Consider the following 25,376-nt stretch of genomic DNA (forward strand, 5'->3'; position numbering starts at 1 on the left):
CACATATTCTTAATTCTGTAGCGACCGCGATAATTCCACCGACAAAATCTCTGCCAAGACGCCTCCATGTGGCGTGGTGGAGAGATAAAGTTAAAAAAGCCATTGCGAGACGTAAACGTGCTTTTCGCAGTTTTCAACGCAATCACAACATCTCTCAATTACTTGCCGGCAACTCTGAACGTGCACGAACCCGGAAAATCATAAGAGCCGCAAAACGTTTCTCCTGGCTAACTTTTTTACAATTTACAGCAGCCACTCCTTTAAGAAAATTTAGGAATTAGTCCGTTCACTATCGGGCAAAAGGCAAAATTTTCACTCCCAGTTCTCAGGGTCAACAACGATTTATCACCTCACCACCGTAGACCATGAACACTCTTGCCCACAGTGTAGCTCACTGTTGTTCATCAGATAATTACAAACCAGGATTCATCGATCATGCACGGCTCAGTTTTCATCTGCCTCCAGCATGTTTCGTTTCTGATAATACAGAGACATACAATGTATCATTTTCCTTCCTAGAGATTCGCAATGCGATTAAATCCACCGGTAATACTTCAACAGGTCAGGATGACGTACAATATTCTTTCTTTCGCCACTTATCCGACAATATGTTTCACCTTATTTTGAATATTTTCAACAACCTGTGGTCTTTCCGTGTTTTTCCAGACACATGGAAGGACACCATAATCATCCCACTTCCAAAACCAGGTAAGAACACTCACGACACATCCAACTATCGTCCCATTGCACTCACTAGTTGCCCTGGAAAACTCATGGAACGCATGGATGGAAAGCACCTTGCCTGGGTAATACATCATGATAAACTGATATCGGACCAACAATGTGGATTTAGACGCAATCGTACCACCTGTGGCCATGTAATACGCCTAGAGGCGGACATTCGTCGCGCATTCCGTCGAAAACGCCAAGTCACAGCTGTGTTCCTAGATATTTCTCGCGCCTACGATATGGTATTCAAACCGGCACTGATTTTCAAACTTTCTATGCTGGGATTTAAGGGAAATGTAGCATATCACCTGGCGGGATTTCTCTCAGGGATACGGTTGTCTCGTGTGAGATGCCGATCGGCTGTTTCCGATGTCCATTTCCTAGAAAACGGACTCCCGCAAGGGAGTTGCATTTCTCCTATGCTTTTCAATCTAATGACTGATGATTTATTTGATGAACTTCCTCCTGGAATTTCCTCTTCACTTTTTGCTCATGACAGCACAATCTGGTGTTCAGACACAGAATGCGATCAATCACTAGCACGCCTCCAAAATGCAACAATGGTCAAGACGCCATGGTTTCCAGTTTCGTTCAAAAAAAAATCGGCCGTTATGATTTTCAGTAAAAGGCAACGAGTTACCCCGGCATATTCTCTTAATCTAATCTCGACAGTCTCCATATTCCATTTGTTGCCTCATTCAAATTTATATGCATCATTCTTGACCCGAGATCATCGATGCACAAACACGTCGAACATGTCCGCACCAAATGCACGAAACATTTAAATTTGTTCAGATGCATTTAAGAATCAAGATACGGGGTTGGCCAGCATACGCTATTGTTATAAGTGCTTGGTTCTCCCGATCATCGAATATGGCTCCGTTGTGTATGCGGGTGGTAGTGAAAATAGCCTTAAAACCTTAACCGTCATTAACCGTCGTCATCTCCGATTTCTGCACTCGAAGTAGATGCATACATTATGCCTCTAGCCCTTCGACACATTGAACACGCCTTAAGGTACATCACAAAGATTCGACAAAATCCCAACCAGCCAACATTTGAATCTATACACACATTGCCCCGAATTCATCACACATATAAAGGACCGGCAGAACGCCGCCCCGCCTTACGATCGCGTCTCGTGCAACCGTCTTCTGGCAAAGCATAAATTACGTAGTACCACATGGGTCCGTGCGTCCAGATTTAGTAAAGCCCCCTGGCTGTTGACACCACAAAAAATTATGTTTCTTTTTTAAAATCTTAAAAGCTCTTTGGCAGCAACTCATGCACAACAGAAGCTCAACCGCATGGTTGCAAAATATCCAAATTGTCACTTTATTCATACCGATGGTTCCAGGGCCGGAAACCGCACCAGATGTGCAATAGTGTCACACGCATTATTCTCAAAAATGTGGATTACCGAATGGTACATCTGTTTATCTTGCGGAACTGTTTGCCATATGTATTTCCTTACAACACAGAACGTCAAAATCATAGGACCAGACCCATAGCGATTTGCTCCGATTCAAAAGCAGCTGTACAGTCTCTTATTGACCCGGATCTAACTCACCACCTGCTTGTCAGTATCATAAACTTGCATCATTCTTTACACGCACAGGGCAAACACATCAATTTTTGTGGATTCCAGGCCATACAGGCATTGTAGGGAAAGAGCGAGCCGACTAATTGGCCAAGGAAGCCTTGACGGACCCTCGTACTACACCCATTTCTATTTACCACGCCACTATAAAATCATCCATCCGCTTCTTGACAAAACAACTTCGGCAGCGACAGTGGACGGAAAACAACAGAACCCAGCTTCATGACATAACACCAGACATTACACACTGGACATCGGCAAACCGCACAGAGCGATTGGAGGAGAAGATGTTGACTCGTCTTCGACTTGGCCACACAAAGCTCACTCACAGTCATATATATTTGCAACAGCCTCGTCCTCGTTGTCATCCATGTGGTTTTCCACCAACAGTCAAACACATTCTTCTCCAATGTGGTGAATACCAATAGCAACGGACTATTCTACAATCCTATTGCCGTCAATAGAACCTGGAATTATCCTTACGAAATCTTTCAGGTGATGATGATCCACATTTGCTTAATCTTTTGTTAAGTTTTCCCAAACGTACAAACATGCTTCACCTGATATGAATGCTCGTAGATAATTTTTGTTTAAATTTCCCTTTTTCAAGGCGTGAAATGGTCCAGACGGGTCGAAACGCCTTAACACCCCAAAAAAGGCAAAAAAGGATCATCTTTGGATACGTAGGGGCTCTACACTACCAAAACAATCAACCCATTGGTAAAAACTATACTGAACGCATTACGTTGGTTGAGGGCCAACTGAAGTCCGTTTGATGGTAGATAAATCTCGCTGACTGGTGCCAGACACGGATAACATGATGATGATGTTTTGCTTGATCTTGAGCACTATATGGCCAATGAGGTTGCAGTATCTACGTAACGTTTCCTTGGCGGCGTGCACTGATAGGTGACCTTGAAATAGGTTGCACGAAATAGTATGAACAGTTGCGGGGTGGTTCAAATTCAGGGACCAGAGTGAGTTTAAAGTCTTCAAAAGGTTAGAGCTGTGAACTTCGATGATGACTCTGCAAAATGGCTGTGCCAGTTCAAACCAGTGTTCAGTGCAGTTGCCGAGGTTTTTAAGCGGTTTTGTCACCAAAAAATTCGTTTTGAGCTTAACATACAAAATTGTGGCACGCTTTGCTGACTCATGCGGGAACACTCCACACAACATGAAAGAAAATATACCAGCAGATATGTTGTTCCCGCGCACACCAAAAATACACTCGGCATCACCTGTCACGAGGGCCGGTGATCCGCAGAAGCATGGATGTTAGTGTTGCCAGCCGTTCCCGTCGCACAGGAGATCCAGTTCATGTCTCACAAGTCACCGACTCTGCCTGCAAGGGGCTTCCATACGTGGTGCTGGGCGTTGGCGAGCCGTCGTGCCATGTACCGCCACAAGACAGCAGTCAGTTCCTGCGTCATTTCAACCATATTCGGCTTCGGCGCACGTCTGTTCACGGCAGTCTGCACAGTAACGCCAGGCATTTTGCACACAACAACCTGCCTGCACAGCCGCTCCCGCCTGCACCCAGCGAGTCGCCTGCACCCCCCGCTCCCTCGACTGAAGCTGCAGCGTCTGCCCGAACTCTGGTGTCTGGCACCGGTCCGCCGGACCCCTCGCGGGGCCCACCGGTCGGAGGCGGTCACTCCGCCTGCTATTGCGCCCGGACCTCGGACCCCTGGACCCCTTTTTCCACGATGGGGATCGTTCGTTAGCACAAGCCCACGGCTCTGTAGCCAATTGACGTCCTGCGTCGCCTCAATTTAGAATTGCTCCCGGTTTTGTTGTGAGTTTGCTGGCACCACTCCATCTGCACCTTTCTGGAGCATGCCTTTTTACATTGGCGTACGTAGATTCACGAACAAGGCGTCGCGTCATGTCCTCATTAGCTGGTCATCCATCTTTCGAGATAGTTATGATCCAAGACGCCTGGAACATGTGATTCATCTGAAGTATTCGTCTTACTATTAAGTGGAAAATGCCTGCTCCCAGGCCATATCATTTGTTTTTGGGCTGATTATGATCAACGCGTTTGTCTGAAGACCCGTTGGCACATACTTGTTTCAGTGCGTCGGCGCTTGCATGACCTCGGGCTCAGGTCTCCGCACCTGTTTTCGCCGTACTCTTGCTGGCCTTAGTGAAGTCCAAGTCCAACACATATGGACTGCATGTTTGAATGCAAAGCATGGGACTAATTTGTGTCGCATTTGTAGATGAATTGGGGCGATCCATTGATTCCGGTTATCTGAATATTTAGCATTACTGAAGCGGGCATTTGTACTTAAGACGCGATTTACCAAGCGACGAGCAAGCTCTCTTCTGAGCACTCTTCCGTGCGCATTTTGTCTAGTGGCCTCAGAGGAGCTACCATGAGCGGAAAACCGGAAAAAAAATATAGCGATGAGCGAGAAATCGACATATTTCGTGAAATACTATCATGAATGAAGAACTAAGAATGTGATTTGCCAGCTGCATGTTCGTACATTTAAAAACGAAATTATGATACATTGTGAGGAGTTTTTGACAGAGTAGTAGCTCAGACAATTGCCTTATTCCAGCAGCACCACCTTTGGGTGCTCAGTGGGTTCCACCTGGCTACCGTGGGGACCCTCCGGTCGAACAGTATGCCCTTCCGAAACACCAGTGACTCTGCTCGCTTAAGGACCCTTTTCGCTATTTGGAGCTCTCTGACCACGCGAGGCTCCTTCCAGACACTATCTTGGGGCCTTGGATTTTTAATGGGGCCTTGGAGCGGTCAGAGGCAAACACTATCGACTAGGTACTATGCAATGGCCAGAGGAGTCTCTTAGTGGCCGTCAGGTGGCTTATGGCCAGGGATAGCTGCGCACCGCCCTTCTGCTACTGAGGAGCCCCCTGGTCATTGTACAGTCCTGGCTGGTGCCGTTTGTCCCCCACTGCTCAGGGGCACAATTTGTCTTCTAGGGCCTCACCAGTCACTAATAAGCACCGCTGATCCCCGGGGGCCTTTCTTACAGCAAATGCTCGTCTTGCTATGGGGGCTCACAGGCCGCCTAGTGACCAGTTTGGTCGCCAGAGACATTATCTCTATCCCCATAACCCTCCATCGGCACTATCGGGCGCTCTTGGCAGCCATACAGAGAGCCTTGTTCATTAAACACCTAAGGCTCTGTGTGCCCAGTGTACCCCTGGCCGCTCTGGTAACCCAGGAAATTAAAGGAAAAAAGAAAAAGGAACACTCAGGCCACTGCACGGCCTGTCCTTTTAAATGTTTCTCTGGGTGTCTAGGACCTGACGGGCCGCTCAGGGCCTGTCCAGGCGTTCAGAGCCGTTTTCATAGGGAAACCCTTGGCATCTCGCCGGCCAGCATGCCTGGGGCCCGGCCGGACACCATGCTGTCAGGCTGGGTGGATAATGACCTGTTGCTAGCAGGATCTTATATGGCCCTTAGAACATTTGGATGAAGAACCGTAGCTTGGCCACAGCCAGGTTGTCTGTCCGTGGACTGTGTTCGGCAAACAGCGGGGCGCATGCTGGGCAAATAACAGGATTTCGGCGTGGCCTGGGCCGACGCTGGGCTCCAGCGGGACCCGGTCCAGCACCAACTGGTATACAAGCTGTATACTAGCTGCAGATGCAAGTCCGTGCCAGCAGGGGCTTATCCAAGGTAGGCGCCCGGGGTCTGGGCTTCTTGCTTAGGCCCAGATTTTTCGTTTTCATCAAACACGGCCCCCGACAGAAAGATAAAAATGGCCATAGCGTGTGCTCAACGAACTCGGGGCCCCTCCGTTAAGCAAATCCTGGCTGTGTTCTTGCGTGCCCGAGCTGGCCTCTGGCACGGGGACAGCTGGTTCAGGGTATTTTTTGTATTTTATTACTGTATAGCTTTTATTGTATTTTTTGTCCGGCCACCATGACTGCTCACGCAGTGCAATACTACTGCATCGACTTGACATTCAAAGTATCGATGTGGCTACCGTTGGCTGCAACTTGCATTTCATTGACTTGGCCAGTCAATTACACTACTTTGTAGAGGGCTTTATGTAAGCTTGGCATGTTGCCTTTCCTCTTTGAAAATGGAACTAGGGCTACACTGTTTCTGAATGATTATTGCTCAGTTTGGCCTTGCATTTGCTAAAAACGCAAACGTTTGCTAGGGCCTACAGAGACCTGGTTGCTGTTATGGCCTGGTTTGCAACAATTATGTATTTACCCGATGCTCTTTGACGAATATCTTTAGTATCCAGGATTTCTGAGCTCACCTAGCACTGCGACATGCATTCAACAACATTGCTGACGGGAGTCCTACCAGATATGAAGTCATCCTGTGTGGATGTGTGCATAACATATTTCATTGCGGCACGGCTTTCCAGTTCACACAAAAGAATGGCATGGCCTTACGATGTTCCTCGCGGACGTGGCGATGATGCGGCCGCCGACAGCCGCTGTGCCAGAGTTTGAACCCTACTGGACAACCGGTCCGAGCCCTGGCTGCAGTCAGGTTCTATCTGCATTCTGTGGCGGGATTTGCGGTCAACGGTGCAATCAGCCGGGAGCAAGGTGTGTCATGCTTGGACAGAGCCGCAGTCTGACCCGTTTTAGGCGGGGGATTGGGCCGCGGCGGTGACCAGGCCGGAATGCTCTGTTATTACAATCAGCCAGCCGGGATCACAAAAGATTGCTGGCTGGGAACGGTGTTGGTGAAAACAAAGAAGAACCAGCAGCAAACATAATGAGTTTCTGCATGAAAATTCCGATAGGGTCGGCTGGGAGGGTTCTTGATAATGTGGAGGTTAGGCTGCACGCCTGGGCAACCAAAGGTACGGCTTCGATTCTCTGCGATACCCGCCCCTCCTGCCCGAAGTGAGTGGCACGAGCATCACATAGTCCAATCCTGCTGAGTGCGCCGTAAAGCTCCAATACCAACGAGAGTAAGCTGGGATCAGCAACAGTTCCGTTGGGTCAAGTTGATGGAAACCTATGTCTTGTCATTCTTTAAATTGAGACAGCTACTTAATCTTAATGTAAACGTTTTGCAGTTTCAATATGCCAACAAAAGCGTATGGAATTTCTGCCTCCGTTAGCCAATATACCAAGCTGTTTTGAAGTTCTGCTCATTTATCGCCTATCACGACAACGCATGTCACGCGATAACCGTCACCAGGCACGCTCGAGTGTATGTATGCGCCTTGTGATATAGATGACCTATGCCAGGTCAGGGTCAAGCTACGGCTCTCAGCGGGACAATTTTGGGGAATCGTTCAATCTGATGCGATAACGGAATGCTGGACGAAGCCATGCATCTCTGAAATAGTTTCTTAGACAATTACCCAATTGAATTAAGAGAAACAACTTACTAGATTACTTGGCTCAGGCGTGAAGGTCAGACCTAGGTAATAAACAACCTCCTTTTTCATTGGACAACTTATTTATGGATAGTTGTTGCTATCTCTTCGTCACAGGGAAGTCAACAGACATTTTCTCCAGCACCCGGCCGGAGGGGAAGTTGACTTTTCCCACCGGGTCTTCGAGTCCAGGTCAAAAGCAAACGCTTGCAGCAACGCGAAATTTTCAACACTTGCTCGTCTATCATTTTGGCATTCTTGCGCAAATTTCAACTTTTTTTCTAACAAGATCAGTGACCTAGACTAGGTCAAAAATCAGTCTCTAAAAATTGAACACACGCAACTTATTCAGGGGTCATTTGCCATTGTTCAAATATGCTCCAGTGATAGACCGTGGTAGTACCTATAGTGTGATTATTTCAGATTTTTGGAAACAGGAGAGGTCAGTGACCTGAAGTCAGGCCAGTATTTGCTATTATCGATTAAATGATGCAAATTTTTTAGTAGTATGTGTAACTTTGGTGTTTCTATATGGGGAGCACTAAATCGCATGCACAACTATTCTATCACCACAGAGTAAATAACCTTGGCCCAGGTTATGATCTACCTCTATGGATGCCTTCTAAAAACACATGCTAAGCACAAAATATGCAGCTTTGTGGGTAATTTTGGATGAAACATTTGAACACTACAATGAAAATATGCCGTAGTATCATTCTAATGCATGATGAGGTCGCAATAAGTCGCGTCAAAACGTGCATGGTCATACGAGGTCATCCAAGGTCAGCGACCCGTGTTGAAGCAGCAGAGAGGCTCGATGAAAGATTGCGACGCGTATAACCATGTCCTTATCGTGTTTGTGAAGCTGATGACACATAATTTCATGTACCAACGTACCTGTTCTTAGTTGGTTACAACTAGCTTGTCAAGCGTCGAAGGCACTATGCATGATCTATGCAACAGCCATGAACAACACATCAGTTCTGTCCAAAGAAAACATTGTCCTGGACTCAGAGACCCGGTTAGTGCTTCATTTTTTATTTGGATGATGCATAAATTTGACCTAAGCTGATCTCAGATGACCCCTAGGCCGGCCTTAAATAGTACTTCGTGTCTGGAAAACTTCTGTCCCACAGCTGCACCTGATAAAATAAACTTAGAAGCGCTTTGTGAAAAAGTATTGCTTTTCTGAACTACTGGTATACCATTTTGGAACGATGACCTGACCTGACCTGGTCCCTGTTGAGAACAGAAATAATTGGCATGTATACGAAACATCTCGATTTCTTACTTCTCGCTAGATTTTCCCGGTTTTCCGCCAATCGTGGCTTCTCTGGATTTACTCAACAAAATACGACTTGTGGGCATTATTACACATCACCCATGATGTCACCTGCTTTCAACGTGCGTGCAACACACTAAAAAAAAACGCCGGTGTGAGCAAGCCTTTATATCTGATATGTTGTAACTTGAATATGACTAAAGCTATAACTGCAATGTGATTCAGTCATCATAAGCCGTCTCATAAGAAATAATAAGAGCGTGCTCGCGAAAACTCACCCGGCTTTGTTTTTCTTGAAAGGAATCGCTAACAAACATATTTCGTTGCTTACATTTCTATTTGGGTACGATTCGCGCACGAATCAGTTGCATAACACCAGACTTCAAAACACCAGACAGCAAGCAAATTCAGAGGATTTATATCGCCATGACTCATCAAAGATACAGACTGCTGAAGTGGAGTGAAGTCATCTGCTGGCAGTCCACTGAAATCTTCCGCAGACGATTCGTGAACAAATTATTGTGTGGAAAACTGGCCTAGGCACACTGTGTATGATGAGCCTTGGTCATGCCCGGCATTCGGTCCGGGGCGATCAGCATAACGCTTGACGTAAACCTGCCGTAGTCGAGTAAAGCCGTTGCGAACTGTTTCTGACAGGCTTGATTAAAGTTGAACAGATTTATCACGAGCAGGCTCAGTTGCCTTCAAAGTGATGGTTACCGATCGAGACAGTCATCTAGAATTTATTTATTCAAATTGTGTAAAACCATATCATGCCAGCGGACAAAAAAGTTATCGCTTGCAATTGGCTTCGAATGCGGGTTCTGATTTGTTTCACTTTATTTAAGTGATTCTGGCGAAGTTTGGGAAACATTAAGACTCCTTCTTACTCCATCAAAGAACCGTTGTAAGCTATTACCTCAACCTCAGTCTTGAGCTAAAAAACAGTTTTGCCGCTCTGACTTATTGTGTATCAAACGGGTTTAGATAACTCACCCTGACTCAGTTTGGTGACGGGCGGAAGTTGAATGAAACCGTTTTAGGTCTGGGAATAACACCGAGAGGAAATTTGTCATGCTTTTAGAGCCTGTGTTTGATTGTTTGACTGGGGTGAGTAGATTGATTCAGCCAGTGGTCGATATATGTTGTGCGTGGTTGCAACTGTCCATAGTTCTACCAACCACATTCAGTTTACGGCAAATCACACGGTCTTGATGAGATAATGTTGTGTTTGATATCATGCGCAGCGAGAGCCCAACGCAGTGATTCTTGTGGCTTTGCTTTGACGTGGCCAAGCTCGCTATGAGCCTACCCATGGGGAATGTGCTCTCACCACTATTAGAACAGACGAGCCAGGAGATTCGGCTTCCATAATTTTACTTGACTTACACAACATAATAATTAAATCAAATATAAAGTTGAAGCGCCGTTTTGAATCATGCTTGCGACGGTGCCTCGAAAAATCAGGAGTGAGATCATGGAGCGTGTCAATGCGACGCATTAGTTTGGAAGGAAGATATGCATATTTGGAGCTATACAATATGTCAAAAAATAGCCAGATATAAAAACGTACGTCTGTCTCCCACAATGCAAAGTGGTCTGGTCTTTCTCCTTAACCCTCGCAATCGTTCGCCGTTTTTCATAACGCGGACGAAGAGTGGAGAGTGGTGATGAGACCTCTTCCACCGTGTATTTCCAAGCAACGAGAATATAGCTCAGCGAAAAACACCAGGAAATTGGTCTCAAGGAAGTCTTGCGATTGGTAGCATCTTTCATCTTGTTTATCTAATAGTTGGCTCCATTATCACAGATCGCATCTAGAATTGTCCAGTAAATTGCAATTTTTTTCAGCTCGACATCATACCTACGAGATTTTGTCTTTTGGGGACACGAAACTTAAACAGGCGTGTTCCTTGCTCAGTTCTTGGTACAATGGTGGACATTGTTATGTGTTTTGGGGATACATTTCTGATGTATGACTCAGAGGATGTAACGGCGCCGGCCTGTCGCGCGCTTTCCGCGGTATCGCCGATTGTCGCCCACCGCCCGCCGCCCCCACCGGCCGAAGGTCACCGTGCCGTGTTCTTTAAAAACCACCGCTGCTACGAAACCAGAATAGCTTGAAACCATTCTCCCTGTCAGAGCAAAGTGTAGTATTATTTGTAGCTGGAAAAGGATGCCAGATCAAAAATGTGTAACGCGTTGATTTTTTAGATAAATTATACTCTGTCTACGATGACCTTTTGGGGACTTTAACTGTATTTTTGTCCTGTAGCCAATCAACTTACGACTGCACTAAAAGATGAATGGTTTCAAAGAGTTTCGATTAATTGTGTCACTGAAAACGTGAGTATGGCAGGACTCCCTTTCTCGTTTCATATACATGAAACCTTCATAGCACTTTCATGTTATTTGTTCTAGGCAAACATACTGTACAAATACTTACCAAAGAATGCGTTACTTGCATGAATCAAGACACAATATAACTACACATGACGTGGCTTGCTTTTCATGCGACACGAACTCAATCTACCTAGTGGGTAGTCCTCTCAAGCAATCCACCAGCCTATTAGCCATGGCGAAGATGTCAGCAAGAGGCTCAGCTGCTCACAAATCCCCAGGCAAAACACATTCTGGGACACGAACCTAGATGACTGGCAACGCTCAATATTGTAATGGCATTGGCATGGCATAATGGCAATTATATTATTTTGTCTTGATCGATGGTAGTTCGGGTTAAGGAAACATATACTCAAAACATAAGACGTATGTTTTTGGCTGCTAGAATTATCTCAAGTTTCGTGATCGTTGTCCTGGCAACGGGACGCACAAATCTACGCCACTGCCAAATGTACAAACTACGACAAAGGTCACGTGACGGTTTTGAGAAACTGGGCTACTGGATGAGCATACAGGTTGTGGCAAAGCTGACCGAACTAGACTGTGTTCCAAAGTATTTTGGTGTTGCCATGCTATGCGAACATTAAGATGAGACGTTCTGACAATTGGTTTTATGCTTACGGAGAAAGCTTCATCCGCATACGGTAACATAAAGAAGCCGCCCATGTCTGGATCTCGTTGGTATCCAATCGATGACGCGGCATGACTTCCCGATGAAATCTACATACACACAAGCAAATTGAAACCCCTGCTAAATACATATATTTCATTCTTGACAATACCGTAGTCTTGATCCGTAAAGCTAGTGCATTTTATCGCCTGTGATTTATCACAATTTGCTCTGCCAAAGTGTGGGAAATGTGTGCTCTTTGGTCAAGTGTATGATAGGGAAGAAACCGCTGTCAACACTGAATACCATCTGATGTCTGCTTTTTATTTAAACTTTCCGGATCTGTGAACAAGGTCCGTGAACGAAAATGTATTAAACAATGCAACTTACTTAACTAATAGCACTTATATCACACCTGCAAGGAGGTCATCTTATCCCGCGCCAAGCCTGGGAAAGTTAACTTCCAACCTACGGTTTGTGGAGCACTGGCCAAAAACGAACGCTTGCGCCACCAATAAAATTGCATTACCTGTTCATCGATTGATTGTGCATCATTGGTACGAATTTTAAGTTTTAATCTACTAATTTTGGTAACCTGGGTCAGGTCAAAGAGGTTCACCCAAACAACTTTGACCACCCGTAGCTTTTTTGTGAGCAAGTTGAGTGTGCAAACTTGTCATAGTAATAAAACATAATAGTACCTACAGCTTGTATATTTGAGAGTTTTCGGAAGATGCGAGATCAGTGACCTGAAGTAAGGCCAATTGTTTCCATTTTCATAAATAACGCAAATCTATAAACACCACTGTGTAGTTCTCGCGAGTGCATATGACGTTAAGAGTGCGAAATTACACCAAGTCATCATAAGACCACAAAGCACATGACCCTGGCCCAGATCATGGCCTATATCTGGGGGTATCTTCTGCAAAATACATGCTTACACGAAGTAGGACGTTTTAACTGTAATTTTGGACCCAGAATTTGAATGTTCTGTTGAGAACATGTTGTTATATCATGTTAATAAACTAGAACGCAATAGTTTCCGTAAGGACATGCAGGGTCACACGAGGTTATCCAAGTGAGGTGAGGCGGTGAGGTGCGCCGAGCCCGCTACATGTCGGGGGATCGTCCGCAGTTCTGCGGGACCGGGGAAGGACTCGGGGCGTCGCCCGGCAAGGCGTTCGGAAGGAGACACAGACGCCATCTGTTAGTCGATATGGGCAATCGCGGTAGAGGGCAGCACCCGGCGGAGCGCGATGGCGGCGCGGGCACCCGCGACCCGCCAGGCAGATGACAGTCTCTCGCGGTGTGGATGGGCGGAACAGTCCACTGCTCGCGGCCCGCCGGCAAGCGGGCAGCCCGGCGTGGCTACGACAAGGACGAGGAGCCAGACGACCGTAGTCCTGCTTTTACGCAGATAGACGTTTGTGTGTAGTGCGGCTCAAGACACAGTTTCGCCCTTTTTTCGGAGATGGCTGACTCGTTTTATTGTTCCCCACTTAACCTCAGGCGTGACGGCCTAAAGAGGCATTGGTCATGATGTGACCTTAGATCCGTGGGGGCCGTCCGGGATGCGTGCTTGTGCACGGCGACAACGGAGTCTATCCGTGGCGTCTCCGCCTTGGGAGAGGACAGAAGTCAGTCTGCTCTCTTCCGACGTGGTGTACGCCGGGTCTTATGAGCGATTGGTGACGGGACGTTCGGGACGGATGGGGATCCCGCCATCGACGTTCATAGGGAAGGCGACGAGGAATCAGGTCGCCAGACAGGCCGGTCAGGCCGAGTCTCCAGAGCGCGCCGGCCGAGGAGACCGTTAGGCGTGGACGCAGGTCGCGCCGGGCTCTCGTCGTCTGCCGAGAGGCTCCACCGTCTCATGAGCGCGCCGTCTACCCCCAGGCCTCTAAGGGGCGCGCCGTGGGGCGGTGCCTTGCAAAGCCAGCTCCGGCGGGCGGGAGGCGTGGGCGCAGAAGTGGCGGAAGCGACGTCTCCGTGCTGGACGGGGCGCTGCCTAAGGCGCGTGCACGGCAGCAGGAAGCTGCGAACGGTGGATGTGGCCATGCGAACGGTGGGCCGCCCATCGTGGACGGAACGTGGGGAACGTCGTCCAAATAGGGAGCCGTTGCCCTGGAGGTCAGGCGAGGGAACGAGTCGCCGCTCAGCTTCGGACACTCGGTGTCGGCCCAGCAGCTGCTTCGGTGCCAAGCTGGCAAATCAACGTGATACACTTTGAACGGGGCTTAAACGTAGCTTTATGGCAAGATTGAAATGTGATAAATGGATTAAACTTAACGAGGGTCCACACAGACGAGCCAAATTATAATGTCAAGGCGCGAGAAATAAGGGGGGGGGGGGGGCACCCGTGTGCGTGCCAAGAATGAATGAGATGATGTGGGCGCCAGCGTATGCGAATGCTTGGAATGGGTGTGATGGGGCGCGGAGTGCATGGAGCCTGCGTGGATTAGTTGAGGCCGGGGGGGGGGGGGGGCCCCGGGCCATTACCCAGTCGGCTCTTGCCAATATAATTCACCAGTGCGTGGGACCCTTGCCAGTTGGGTGTATATGTATGCACGCGATCCCGTTTTTGCCCCATTTAAATATTATCGCAAGCTTAAGGATGGAGATGGATATCGTGGTTTAAGGGTGCACAGCCATGGGCGGGGAGACAGCCGTTCATGGTGCCCGACCGGATCCACCATCCCGCCAATGCCCCGGTCACCCGCTTCATCCTAGCTGTGTGGCTCACATGAGTGCGTGTTGGTGTCGGGTGTACCGGACCCACAACGTGCCGAACCGTGCGCTAACATCATCGGGCTCGCATGCTGACCAATGGGCCCTTCATTATAAATTTGCTCTTGTGGGACGGCGTGACAGCGGCAGCCGGCGACGTATAACATCCAGCGGCGGCCAGGCAGCCGCGCACGACGCCCACCGCAAGAACCCCCCCCCCCCTCCCCCACAATGCCACTAGTAGCAGAGAGACTAGATGAACGAGTGCATCCCGTGAAACCACTTCCTTATCGTATTTGTGAAGCTGATGGCGTGTAATTTCATGTCCCAACATGCCTGTTCTCAGTATGTTACAAATACATTGACAAGCGTGGAAAGGACTATGTATGATGTAAATGACAGCTATGCGATCTTGAGTACTTGTAGATGTACAACTATTATTATTATTGTTGTCGCTGTTCTTACTATATCACTATTTCTGACCACAGAAGTTCATTGCACTGGTCACATCGACCCGGATAGCACTTGATTTTTTTCATTTGAATGGTACATAAATTTGACTTAAGTTCAACTAAGATGCCCTCTAGATCACCGTTAAATATAAGATTTATGTTTGAAATACCTTTACTCCACAGCTGCACCTGGCAACAAAATGTATTCAGAAGCGCATTTTGAAGAAAGGTATCGTTTGTGTAGGCTACTTGTAGACGAACTTTGAACGGGACCTGATCTGACCTGACCCAGGTAGAGAGCAGAAATGGTCAGAATGGACTTCCCAAAGGCGCTTCTTTTAGCGCCTTCAACACCGGTCTGCATGTGAAGCGATGTTGTTTTGTTTTTTTAGAAACACGGCAGTCTACCGCCGGGGCAGGCTGCGGCTGGCAGCCGACGATTCTGCGGACTGGCGCGGCTGGCAGCCGACGATTCCGCGGACTGGCGCAGCGGGCAGCCGACGACTCCGCGGACTAGCGCGGCGGGCAGCCGACGATTCCGCGGACTGGCGCGGCGGGCAGCCGACGATTCCGCGGACTAGCGCGGCGGGCAGCCGACGATTCCGCGGACTGGCGCGGTGGGCGGCCGACGATTTTGCGGACTGGCGCGGCCGGTCGGCACTATCACATTAATGGAGCCCTACATCATAAGCGTATGCTCAAGCGCGCATAACATTGCATAGCAATGGTCTCAAAAGTACACTACGAACACGCCGGTAGAATTTTCTTGCCACTGTAAGGTATGGTCATGTACATATGAACACGTGAAACAGAAAGAGTTTGGATTCAAGACAATTTTAACCTTGGCCTGGCCTGGTGGAGCCAATTTTTCAAGCCTGCTTGACAAAAAACGGCGAATCAAGACGAGAGCTGTTATTTTGTTTTCAGTTTTGTGGTATCACCGTTCGCCAAGCCATGACGGAAATGCCCGAAGACGGTAGCGCAGTCTTACCAACGCGCTAAACCAGACCAGATATTGATATAGACCGCTGGCCTCCAATAATAACATGCTGACACTGACGGCTAGCGTAGTGTTTCTACATCGCTGCTTGATCGTTAATACGGGCGGGCTTCCAAAAAATGATAAGAATTATGAGAAGTTGTGACACATTTCCGATTCATTTTGTCTCTCCTTTTTTGTTGAGCTTGCTGAGAAGCAATAATCCGGCAGCTTTAGCCTCAACACGGGCCCAGTGAGGGATGAGTGCCGCATTGCGGTACATCCGTTGCGGAAGTATCTTGTGAAAGATGATGCGCAAAAGTAGACATACGTCATGAGTTAAGAATGTGTTGGAGGTTTAGACGCGCTCATTGGATGCATCTCGCTTGTTCTGGTCGCAAGCATTCGCATACTGTCTTCGTTTTGAAGGACTTCCGTTGTCGATCTATGTTATTAGTACTTTAGTTATTTGTTTCAGTCGAAAAGACCTCGAGACACGCGTAATATCAATGGAGTTCAGCTTTTAAAGAGAGTCTTCCACTTTTGTGTAGGACTGTGATCTGACACTGCCATCTTGAAGATCATTCGGTACCGTTTGCATAGCTGCCCTTCTTAAGACTTCAACACATCTAGCTTCTGAGACACACGCCCTCGAAGATGTGCAGACTACTTCAAGGTCAGCCAGGCATCTATGGCGCCACTGATGACAATTTCTAGATAAAATGGTCGCCCACCGGCTCTCAAGCAATATTGCGCACGGTAGGATGACGCACTCAAACAATGACGTATTGAGGAGCACTTTTCCTAATTAGACAAACTGTGTTGTCTAGAGCAGTCTTTTCCACTTCAAAGTAGACCAATAGTTGTAAAACAGCTTAGTTCATCATACTTGTGCTTGTGTTTGTTGCACTTGTACTTGTGCTTGTGCTCGTTTGTGGCGTTTGCTTCAATATCTTCAGATGTGAAACATTCCCTATAAAATGACTGCACGATAGAGGACATCTCATGATAAATTCCAGTGCACCACAGAGAAGCACGGCACACTGCCGTGACAAACGTTTGCACTGTAAAATGAGTACGTACCGTGGAAATTACCCATGCTCATGACATGTCCATGACTGGTGTGCAAATGTGTAAAACGCAGGATATCATGTAATGCAAACTGTGGAAACGAGCAAAGAACGCATCATCTGCAGCTGTACGTATTTGTCATGAACCTAATAAAGTGGCTATCGGACACAACCTACGCGCTATAAAGCGTCCTGAGGTTCATTTTACCGACTGTTATATTCCAGGCAGGGAGGATTATTGCAGCGGTTTGTAGCCAGTGACGGCTTGTGCGGACTGATAGCAGACAGGCCTCAGGGAGCGGGCCGTTCCAACGTAACCGAAGAGACACGCACTGACACAACTATGGCTGAAGGAAGAACAGCGATGAACAAGTGGATGACCATGTTACTTGCTCTCGCACTCCGCCTTGGCCTTGGCATAAGCAGAGCCTAGCATTTTGGCGCCCTTGTCGTTGACGGCATAGTACGGCAGGTCTTTCATCTTGGCAAGCCAAGCCTTGATCTTCGGCCAGGCAGACAGGTCGATACCAGCAGCATCCAGAGTTGAAACGTTGGCCAACAGCGCCAGATCAGCCACCGTCATCTCGTCGCCAGCCGCGTACGCAGATCTGGACAGGAATATCTCCAGAGCATCCAGGTTTTCCTTCACCTTGCCGAAGTTGTCTTGGGACTCCTTCAGGTTCTTCATAAACAAGAGCGGGAACTGAAGCACAGATGCATTGATGCTAGTCACAGAAATTACGTAGTGTTGATATTAAAGAGAATGCAAAACACCTTAACCTCACCTCATGTCTACACACAACGAGGCAGGCGAATGTGTATGCATGGAAGGACAGAAATACATAAGGAAAAATAAAAAAGAGGCATAAACAGGTAGGTATAGGTGAACAGAGGGACAGGCAATGGTATAGATATCTATAGGGTGGACGGATAAAGAGAAAGAAAGTGAAGGCGGGTAGGAGAGAGAGAGAGAGAGAGAGAGAGACAGAGAGAGAGAGAGAGAGAGAGAGAGAGAGAGAGAGAGAGAGAGAGAGAGAGAAGAGAGAGAGAGAGAGAGAGAGAGAGAGAGAGAGAGAGAGAGAGGAGAGAGAGAGAGAGAGAGAGAGAGAGAGGGAGGAGAGAGAGAGAGAGAGAGAGAGAGGGGGGGGGGGAGAGGAGAGGTGTGGGGGGGGGGGCGAGATGGCAAGGGTGCGAGAGAGAAAGAAGAGGCAGACCATGAAAGGCGAGTATGACGGGAAAAACCCAGAACGATTAGAGGCGAGGGAGACGGAATTAGCAAGAGGCAAGACTGAAACAGAAGCAAGATGCTATCGTCTCACGGGCGGGCAAGCACCATATCAGCTGGCTCTTCAGTTTCCACTGGCTTTATCGGGCTAGGAACCGGTTGCAGCCTGCCCCGGCGGTAGACTGCCGTGTTTCTAAAAAAAAAAACAACATCGCTTCACATGCAGACCGGTGTTGAAGGCGCTAAAAGAAGCGCCTTTGGGAAGTCCATTCTGACCATTTCTGCTCTCTACCTGGGTCAGGTCAGATCAGGTCCCGTTCAAAGTTCGTCTACAAGTAGCCTACACAAACGATACCTTTCTTCAAAATGCGCTTCTGAATACATTTTGTTGCCAGGTGCAGCTGTGGAGTAAAGGTATTTCAAACATAAATCTTATATTTAACGGTGATCTAGAGGTCATCTTAGTTGAACTTAAGTCAAATTTATGTACCATTCAAATGAAAAAAATCAAGTGCTATCCGGGCCGATGTGACCAGTGCAATGAACTTCTGTGGTCAGAAATAGTGATATAGTAAGAACAGCGACAACAATAATAATAATAGTTGTACATCTACAAGTACTCAAGATCGCATAGCTGTCATTTACATCATACATAGTCCTTTCCACGCTTGTCAATGTATTTGTAACATACTGAGAACAGGCATGTTGGGACATGAAATTACACGCCATCAGCTTCACAAATACGATAAGGAAGTGGTTTCACGGGATGCACTCGTTCATCTAGTCTCTCTGCTACTAGTGGCATTGTGGGGGAGGGGGGGGGGGGGTTCTTGCGGTGGGCGTCGTGCGCGGCTGCCTGGCCGCCGCTGGATGTTATACGTCGCCGGCTGCCGCTGTCACGCCGTCCCACAAGAGCAAATTTATAATGAAGGGCCCATTGGTCAGCATGCGAGCCCGATGATGTTAGCGCACGGTTCGGCACGTTGTGGGTCCGGTACACCCGACACCAACACGCACTCATGTGAGCCACACAGCTAGGATGAAGCGGGTGACCGGGGCATTGGCGGGATGGTGGATCCGGTCGGGCACCATGAACGGCTGTCTCCCCGCCCATGGCTGTGCACCCTTTAACCACGGTATCCATCTCCATCCTTAAGCTTGCGATAATATTTAAATGGGGCAAAAACGGGATCGCGTGCAAACTTATACACCCAACTGGCAAGGGTCCCACGCACTGGTGAATTATATTGACAAGAGCCGACTGGGTAATGGCCCTGGGACCCCCCCCCCCCCCCCGGCCTCAACTAATCCACGCAGGCTCCATGCACTCCGCGCCCCATCACACCCATTCCAAGCATTCGCATACGCTGGCGCCCACATCATCTCATTCATTCTTGGCACGCACACGGGTGGCCCCCCCCCCCCCTTATTTCTCGCGCCTTGACATTATAATTGGCTCGTCTGTGTGGGCCCTCGTTAAGTTTAATCCATTTATCACATTTCAATCTTGCCATAAAGCTACGTTTAAGCCCCGTTCAAAGTGTATCACGTTGATTTGCCAGCTTGGCACCGAAGCAGCTGCTGGGCCGACACCGAGTGTCCGAAGCTGAGCGGCGACTCGTTCCCTCGCCTGACCTCCAGGGCAACGGCTCCCTATTTGGACGACGTTCCCCACGTTCCGTCCACGATGGGCGGCCCACCGTTCGCATGGCCACATCAAGCCGTGGCTGTCCATGGCCCAATGGTGTTCTATACCTCGTCTGCGCGCCATCAGTGGTGCCGCACAGGCACTCTCCGTTCCCCCTCGTTCCATCACTGCCTTGACATCGCGCCTCGCCCCGCAGCGAAGCCACGCGCCTGACCCTCTACGCCGTGGAGGGCAGCCCGCCATGCCGGGCCGTCTTCCTCACCCTCAAGGCCATCGGACTGGACCGCAACCTCAAGATCATCAGTATGCAGGATGGCGAGCACAAGACGCCCGAGTTCCTCAAGATGAACCCGCTGCACACGGTGCCGACCATGGACGACAACGGCGTTCACCTGGGCGGGAGGTGGGTGTGAGACGCTCTGCCTGCGGACCAAAAGTGGGTGTGAGACGCTCTGCCTGCGGACCAAAAGTGGGTGTGAGACGCTCTGCCTGCGGACCAAAAGTGGGTGTGAGACGCTCTGCCTGCGGACCAAAAGTGGGTGGGAGACGCTCTGCCTGCGGACCAAAAGTGGCTGCGAAAATGTCCGGGGAGGCGCGCGGGAAGCGGCCGCCTCGTTCGGAGCGGATGCGATGACTCGTCTAAAAACTGTGCGTGACTTTTGGAGGTGAACGAGGAAGCAGAAAGGCCTTGGTAGTGACAAACTGTCGGAGCTTGTCACTCAGTACTGGGTTTAATGCATCATGTTGCGCGTAATGCGGATTGGGCGGGGAAGACGCCGATTCGGCCGTGGGAGCGGGTCTCAGGGACGGGACATGAACAGGCCACAAGAATGGGAGCTAACATGTCTCCGTCATTGCCAAATGGGATGAGATGTGTTAGTTTCGGCCTTATTTTAGCTGACCGTGAGTTCAGAAGATCATTGGAGATAACGCAGACCAGTGGTCTTCAAACTATGGGTTGTGACCAAAGCATGTCTATTGTTGTTGTTGTTTGTCGTTTTGTTGGGTCGTCGGGACTCTGACGTAAACATGAAGATACCTAGAAATGGGGATAATGACTATTTGCTCTTTGGTTGACGATCTGTTGCCCGGTTGAATACTAAGCCAAACACGAGCTTAACCAGATATCAACAGCTTCAAATAGAGACATTTCGTTTTTTAGAATATGCTCTTTATGTGAGTGCCTCTTAACTCGCGCTCAGGGGGGGGGTCAAATTGACCCCCCGAAGGCTTTTCCAGAATGGTTTCCGAACGGCGCCGCGTAGCCGCGCCCTGCATAACTGTAGACAATTGCGGATTCAAAAGCGGATCGTTTGGCATCAAAAATTTAGATACACCTTGTAAGGTCGCTGACCTATGGCAAGTCAAAGTCAGGCTATGGTTTCAGTGAAGGCAATTTCTAGGAATCCTTCAATCCGATCCCACAACGGAGTGTTAGACGAAGCCATACATCTCTGAGATGCTTTCTTAAGCAACACAACAGTGGATTGAGCAAATTGCACTGACCTAAGGTCAGACATAAAGGTCACACCAAGGTCAAAACCAACATGTTTTGTTTCTATACGGATTGCTGTATGGGATGGTCTCTGGTGCTCATTTCAAATTTACTGATAGCAGGAATCGCATTTTACATGTTCCGTGGAGTTGTTAGAGGATAGAATAGGTTATTGACCTAAAATGGCCCAGGTCAACAATTTGTTTTAGAAACAAGCGTAATCTTTGTCGCTTGGTAAATGCAAAACTCATAGCAATCTTGCATGATTTTTGTCACCTTGACCTTCAAAAGGTCAAACAAGATTAATGATCTTGAATGAGCGTGAGATCTTTTGCTTAGAAACGGTTATCTAGGTTCTGGGGGCACTTTGGTGACCAGCCTGGAGCTTGACCTTGTTTGGCCTTTTTTGACCCCAGGTCATGATCTAGGAACCTGAAACTTTGACCTAAGTGAGTTCACGTACAGGTCAACACATCTTGTAAATGTAGTATCTCTGGCTTTTTTAGTTCCCTAGATCTCAGCTGGGTCAAATTGACCTCAACCGAGCAAAGGGTATCTAGCCAGCCACCCGGGCGCGTGTTAAAAAATATCCCACGTTGCGGGTAGGGTACAAAACTGAATGCCGGCTGAAGAAAAGTTGACGACCACCGCGTTGGCTCAGAGAGTGGTGGAAGCGGAGACGAGCTTCACTGCATGCCATCTGTATCAGCTGAGCAGATTGTGTATAATTCATTACGTTGCAATCACTGTTTCTTCTATCCTAAAAACGACGCAGGAATACGAACCTCAAGGTAATTAAAGCTGGTGTCCACGGCGTCAGCTTGAGCTCGTTACAACATCCATTGCTGTCCTACTTACTGCCCAGACACGGAACGCGAACAAAATATTAACGCAAATGATAAGTTATACTGTAAATCGCCCCTTCCGTGGTGCACGCAGCAGCAGCTGACTTCGTTTCCTGGCGACACTGGGCAAGAGTATTAGAACGGTGCGTTGTTTGGCCCGATTCATGGCTGGGGTTAGCCTTGTCGTCACGCTCTTGAGACGCAAATATTCCTGTAGCCAAGATCCTCAGCCTTACACAGTGTCAGGGTCACAAATGCAATCATTCATGCTCGAGATGAATGGGGTTAAAGTCATTTGAGCGCAAGCTGTTTGCTCAGACACGATTTTTCAGCTTGCAGTTTGAATAAACTATTGCCTGCATCTTTCGGTTAATATAGCATCGCCAAATTTGTGCTGGCGAACAACGTGGACGAGCGTTGAAACCAAATATCGACGCAGGTGATTGGCATCGCAATGACTCGGTGCCAATGCCGTTTGCCGGAGTGGAAAAGGAACAGAACTTTTGGCCAAGGTCTGGCTCGACGCATGCTGTGTGACACGGCACTTGAGCGCGAATCGTGGCTCCAATGGTGAAACATGCGGATTCCGGAGCGTCGAAGAGACCGAATTGCACCGATAAAGGCGTCGTCTCCATTCGAATAGGCCGTGGCCGGGATGTTGCGATATAACCTTTGTCTCTCATCATTTCACTGGTCTTACACCGCATGGGACGCCATGTCAGTGCATCATTTGGTCCGCACAATGTGTTGCCCCAGCAGGGGCCCCAGCAGCCGGTCGTGTATCCCACGCGTCTTGATGCAAGACAGTCCTGGTTACGGTTGATATTGCAGTTGTGATGGTATGTAACGGTCCCTATGTTTTCAGCAAAGCCATCATGTTGTACGCTCTGAACAAGTACGCTCCGGACAGCAAGCTGTACCCGAAGGATCCGGCCGCAAGAGCCGTCGTGGACAGTCGTCTCTTCTTCGACTTTGGGTTTTTCTCTTCCATCAGGGGCATTGTGGTAAATAATGACATGCAATGTGCTTGTGCGTCCAACACTTTCATGCGATGAGTTGCAGAAAAGCATGTTTCCAGTGATGAGAAAACAGGAGTGTGGCTTTTAACTGAAAGATGGTTATAAGCACCGTGAGCTCCGGCCTCCGTGATGTGGCCGGTGAAACATGGCGACGACAGCTCCAGCGAAAGGAACGGCGTCAACTTTGAGTGCGCTACTTGGCAGTAGATCTTGGTACCCAGATTAGTTGCGATCTGCTTTGCGAGGTTTCTGACCCCAGAAATCGATGCATTGAAAAGTTTTGGACTTAATCTTAAAGCATAGATATGCTCAGTAAACTTATGTGCTGGATTTCCGTCGACATAATTTACGTGAGATTTGCGTGAGATCACCTTGTTTCGGTAGATATACTCCATACAAGACACTCCAGTCCGGTGCGTTCATTCGGCTTCAGCAGGTGACGTAAATTCTACTGTCGGAGAAGTAAAATCCTTGACGCGATCACTGCGGCGAATTCGTTGGGCCGTTGAAATTGGCTTCCGGTCTCCCAGCGCCCATGGGTGGCGGCGACTGTAATTATTGGACGGCAGCGGCTTTTTACAGTTTAGACCAAAGGATTTACCTGGAATTGAGTCATAAAACAGATATTATTGTGTGCAATACATATTGTCATCCAGTCTTGGGTTCATCCAACATCAGTGGTGATCTACGTAGTTGAGCTACGCGCTATTTTTCATGACTTGTTTTTTACAATATGCTTTGACTGCATATTGTCAAAAAACAAGATGCTAAACTGATCGGCTGCAACGTAGGTCATGGATGCAGATTGCAACCGGTTCCTAGCCCGAAAAAGCCAGTGGAAACTGAAGAGCCAGCTGATATGGTGCTTGCCCGCCCGTGAGACGATAGCATCTTGCTTCTGTTTCAGTCTTGCCTCTTGCTAATTCCGCCTCCCTCGCCTCAAATCGTTCTGTTCGTTTTTTTTCTGTTCGTTTTTTCAAAAGCAAATCTTTCTGGGTTTTTTCCCCGTCATTCTCGCCTTTCATGGTCTGCCTCTTCTTTCTCTCTCCCACCCTTGCCATCTCGCCCCCCATCTCTCTCTCTCTCTCTCTCTCTCTCTCTCTCTCTCTCTCTCTCTCTCTCTCTCTCTCTCTCCTCTCTCTCTCTCTCTCTCTCTCCTCTCTCTCTCTCTCTCTCTCTCTCTCTCTCTCTCTCTCTCTCTCTCTCTCTCTCTCTCTCTCTCTCTCTCTCTCTCTCTCTCTCTCTCTCTCTCTCTCTCTCTCTCTCTCTCTCTCTCTCTCTCTCTCTCTCTCTCTCTCTCTCTCTCTCTCTCTCTCTCTCTCTCTCTCTCTCTCTCTCTCTCTCTCTCTCTCTCTCTCTCTCTCTCTCTCTCTCTCTCTCTCTCTCTCTCTCTCTCTCTCTCTCTCTCTCTCTCTCTCTCTCTCCTCTCTCTCTCTCTCTCTCTCTCTCTCTCTCTCTCTCTCTCTCTCTCTCTCTCTCTCTCTCTCTCTCTCTCTCTCTCTCTCTCTCTCTCTCTCTCTCTCTCTCTCTCTCTCTCTCTCTCTCTCTCTCTCTCTCTCTCTCTCTCTCTCTCTCTCTCTCTCTCTCTCTCTCTCTCTCTCTCTCTCTCTCTCTCTGCTCTACCCGCCTTCACTTTCTTTCTCCTTATCCGTCCACCTTATAGATATCTGTACCATTGCCTCTCTCTCTGTTTTCCTATACCTGTCTGTTTGTGCCTGTTTTTTGTTTTTCTTCATGTATTTCTGTGCTTCCATGCCTACCCATTTGCCTGCCTCGTTGTGTGTAGACATGAGGTGAGGTTAAGGTGTTTGCATTCTCTTTAATATCAACACTACGTAATTTCTGTGACTAGCATCAATGCATCTGTGCTTCAGTTCCCGCTCTTGTTTATGAAGAACCTGAAGGAGTCCCAAGCCAACTTCGGCAAGGTGAAGAAAAACTTGGATGCTCTGGAGATATTCC

General features: G+C 48.3%; 1 protein-coding gene across 1 annotated transcript in view; it reads left to right on the top strand.

The window, feature by feature from the left end:
• LOC119093185 (uncharacterized) overlaps positions 1-25,376 on the top strand; it is a gene marked incomplete at its 5' end in the record, with an annotated part of 61,855 nt that overhangs the window by 25,190 nt on the left and 11,289 nt on the right. The window contains 3 exon segments of the mRNA XM_037216099.1: positions 20,252-20,458; positions 23,261-23,399; positions 25,289-25,342. Coding sequence (XP_037071994.1) covers positions 20,252-20,458; positions 23,261-23,399; positions 25,289-25,342 — 400 coding nt within the window.

This window comes from Pollicipes pollicipes, unplaced genomic scaffold, assembly GCF_011947565.3.
Source record: "Pollicipes pollicipes isolate AB1234 unplaced genomic scaffold, Ppol_2.1 Scaffold_4002;HRSCAF=4701_pilon_pilon_pilon, whole genome shotgun sequence".
Classification (NCBI taxonomy): Eukaryota; Metazoa; Arthropoda; class Thecostraca; order Pollicipedomorpha; family Pollicipedidae; genus Pollicipes; species Pollicipes pollicipes.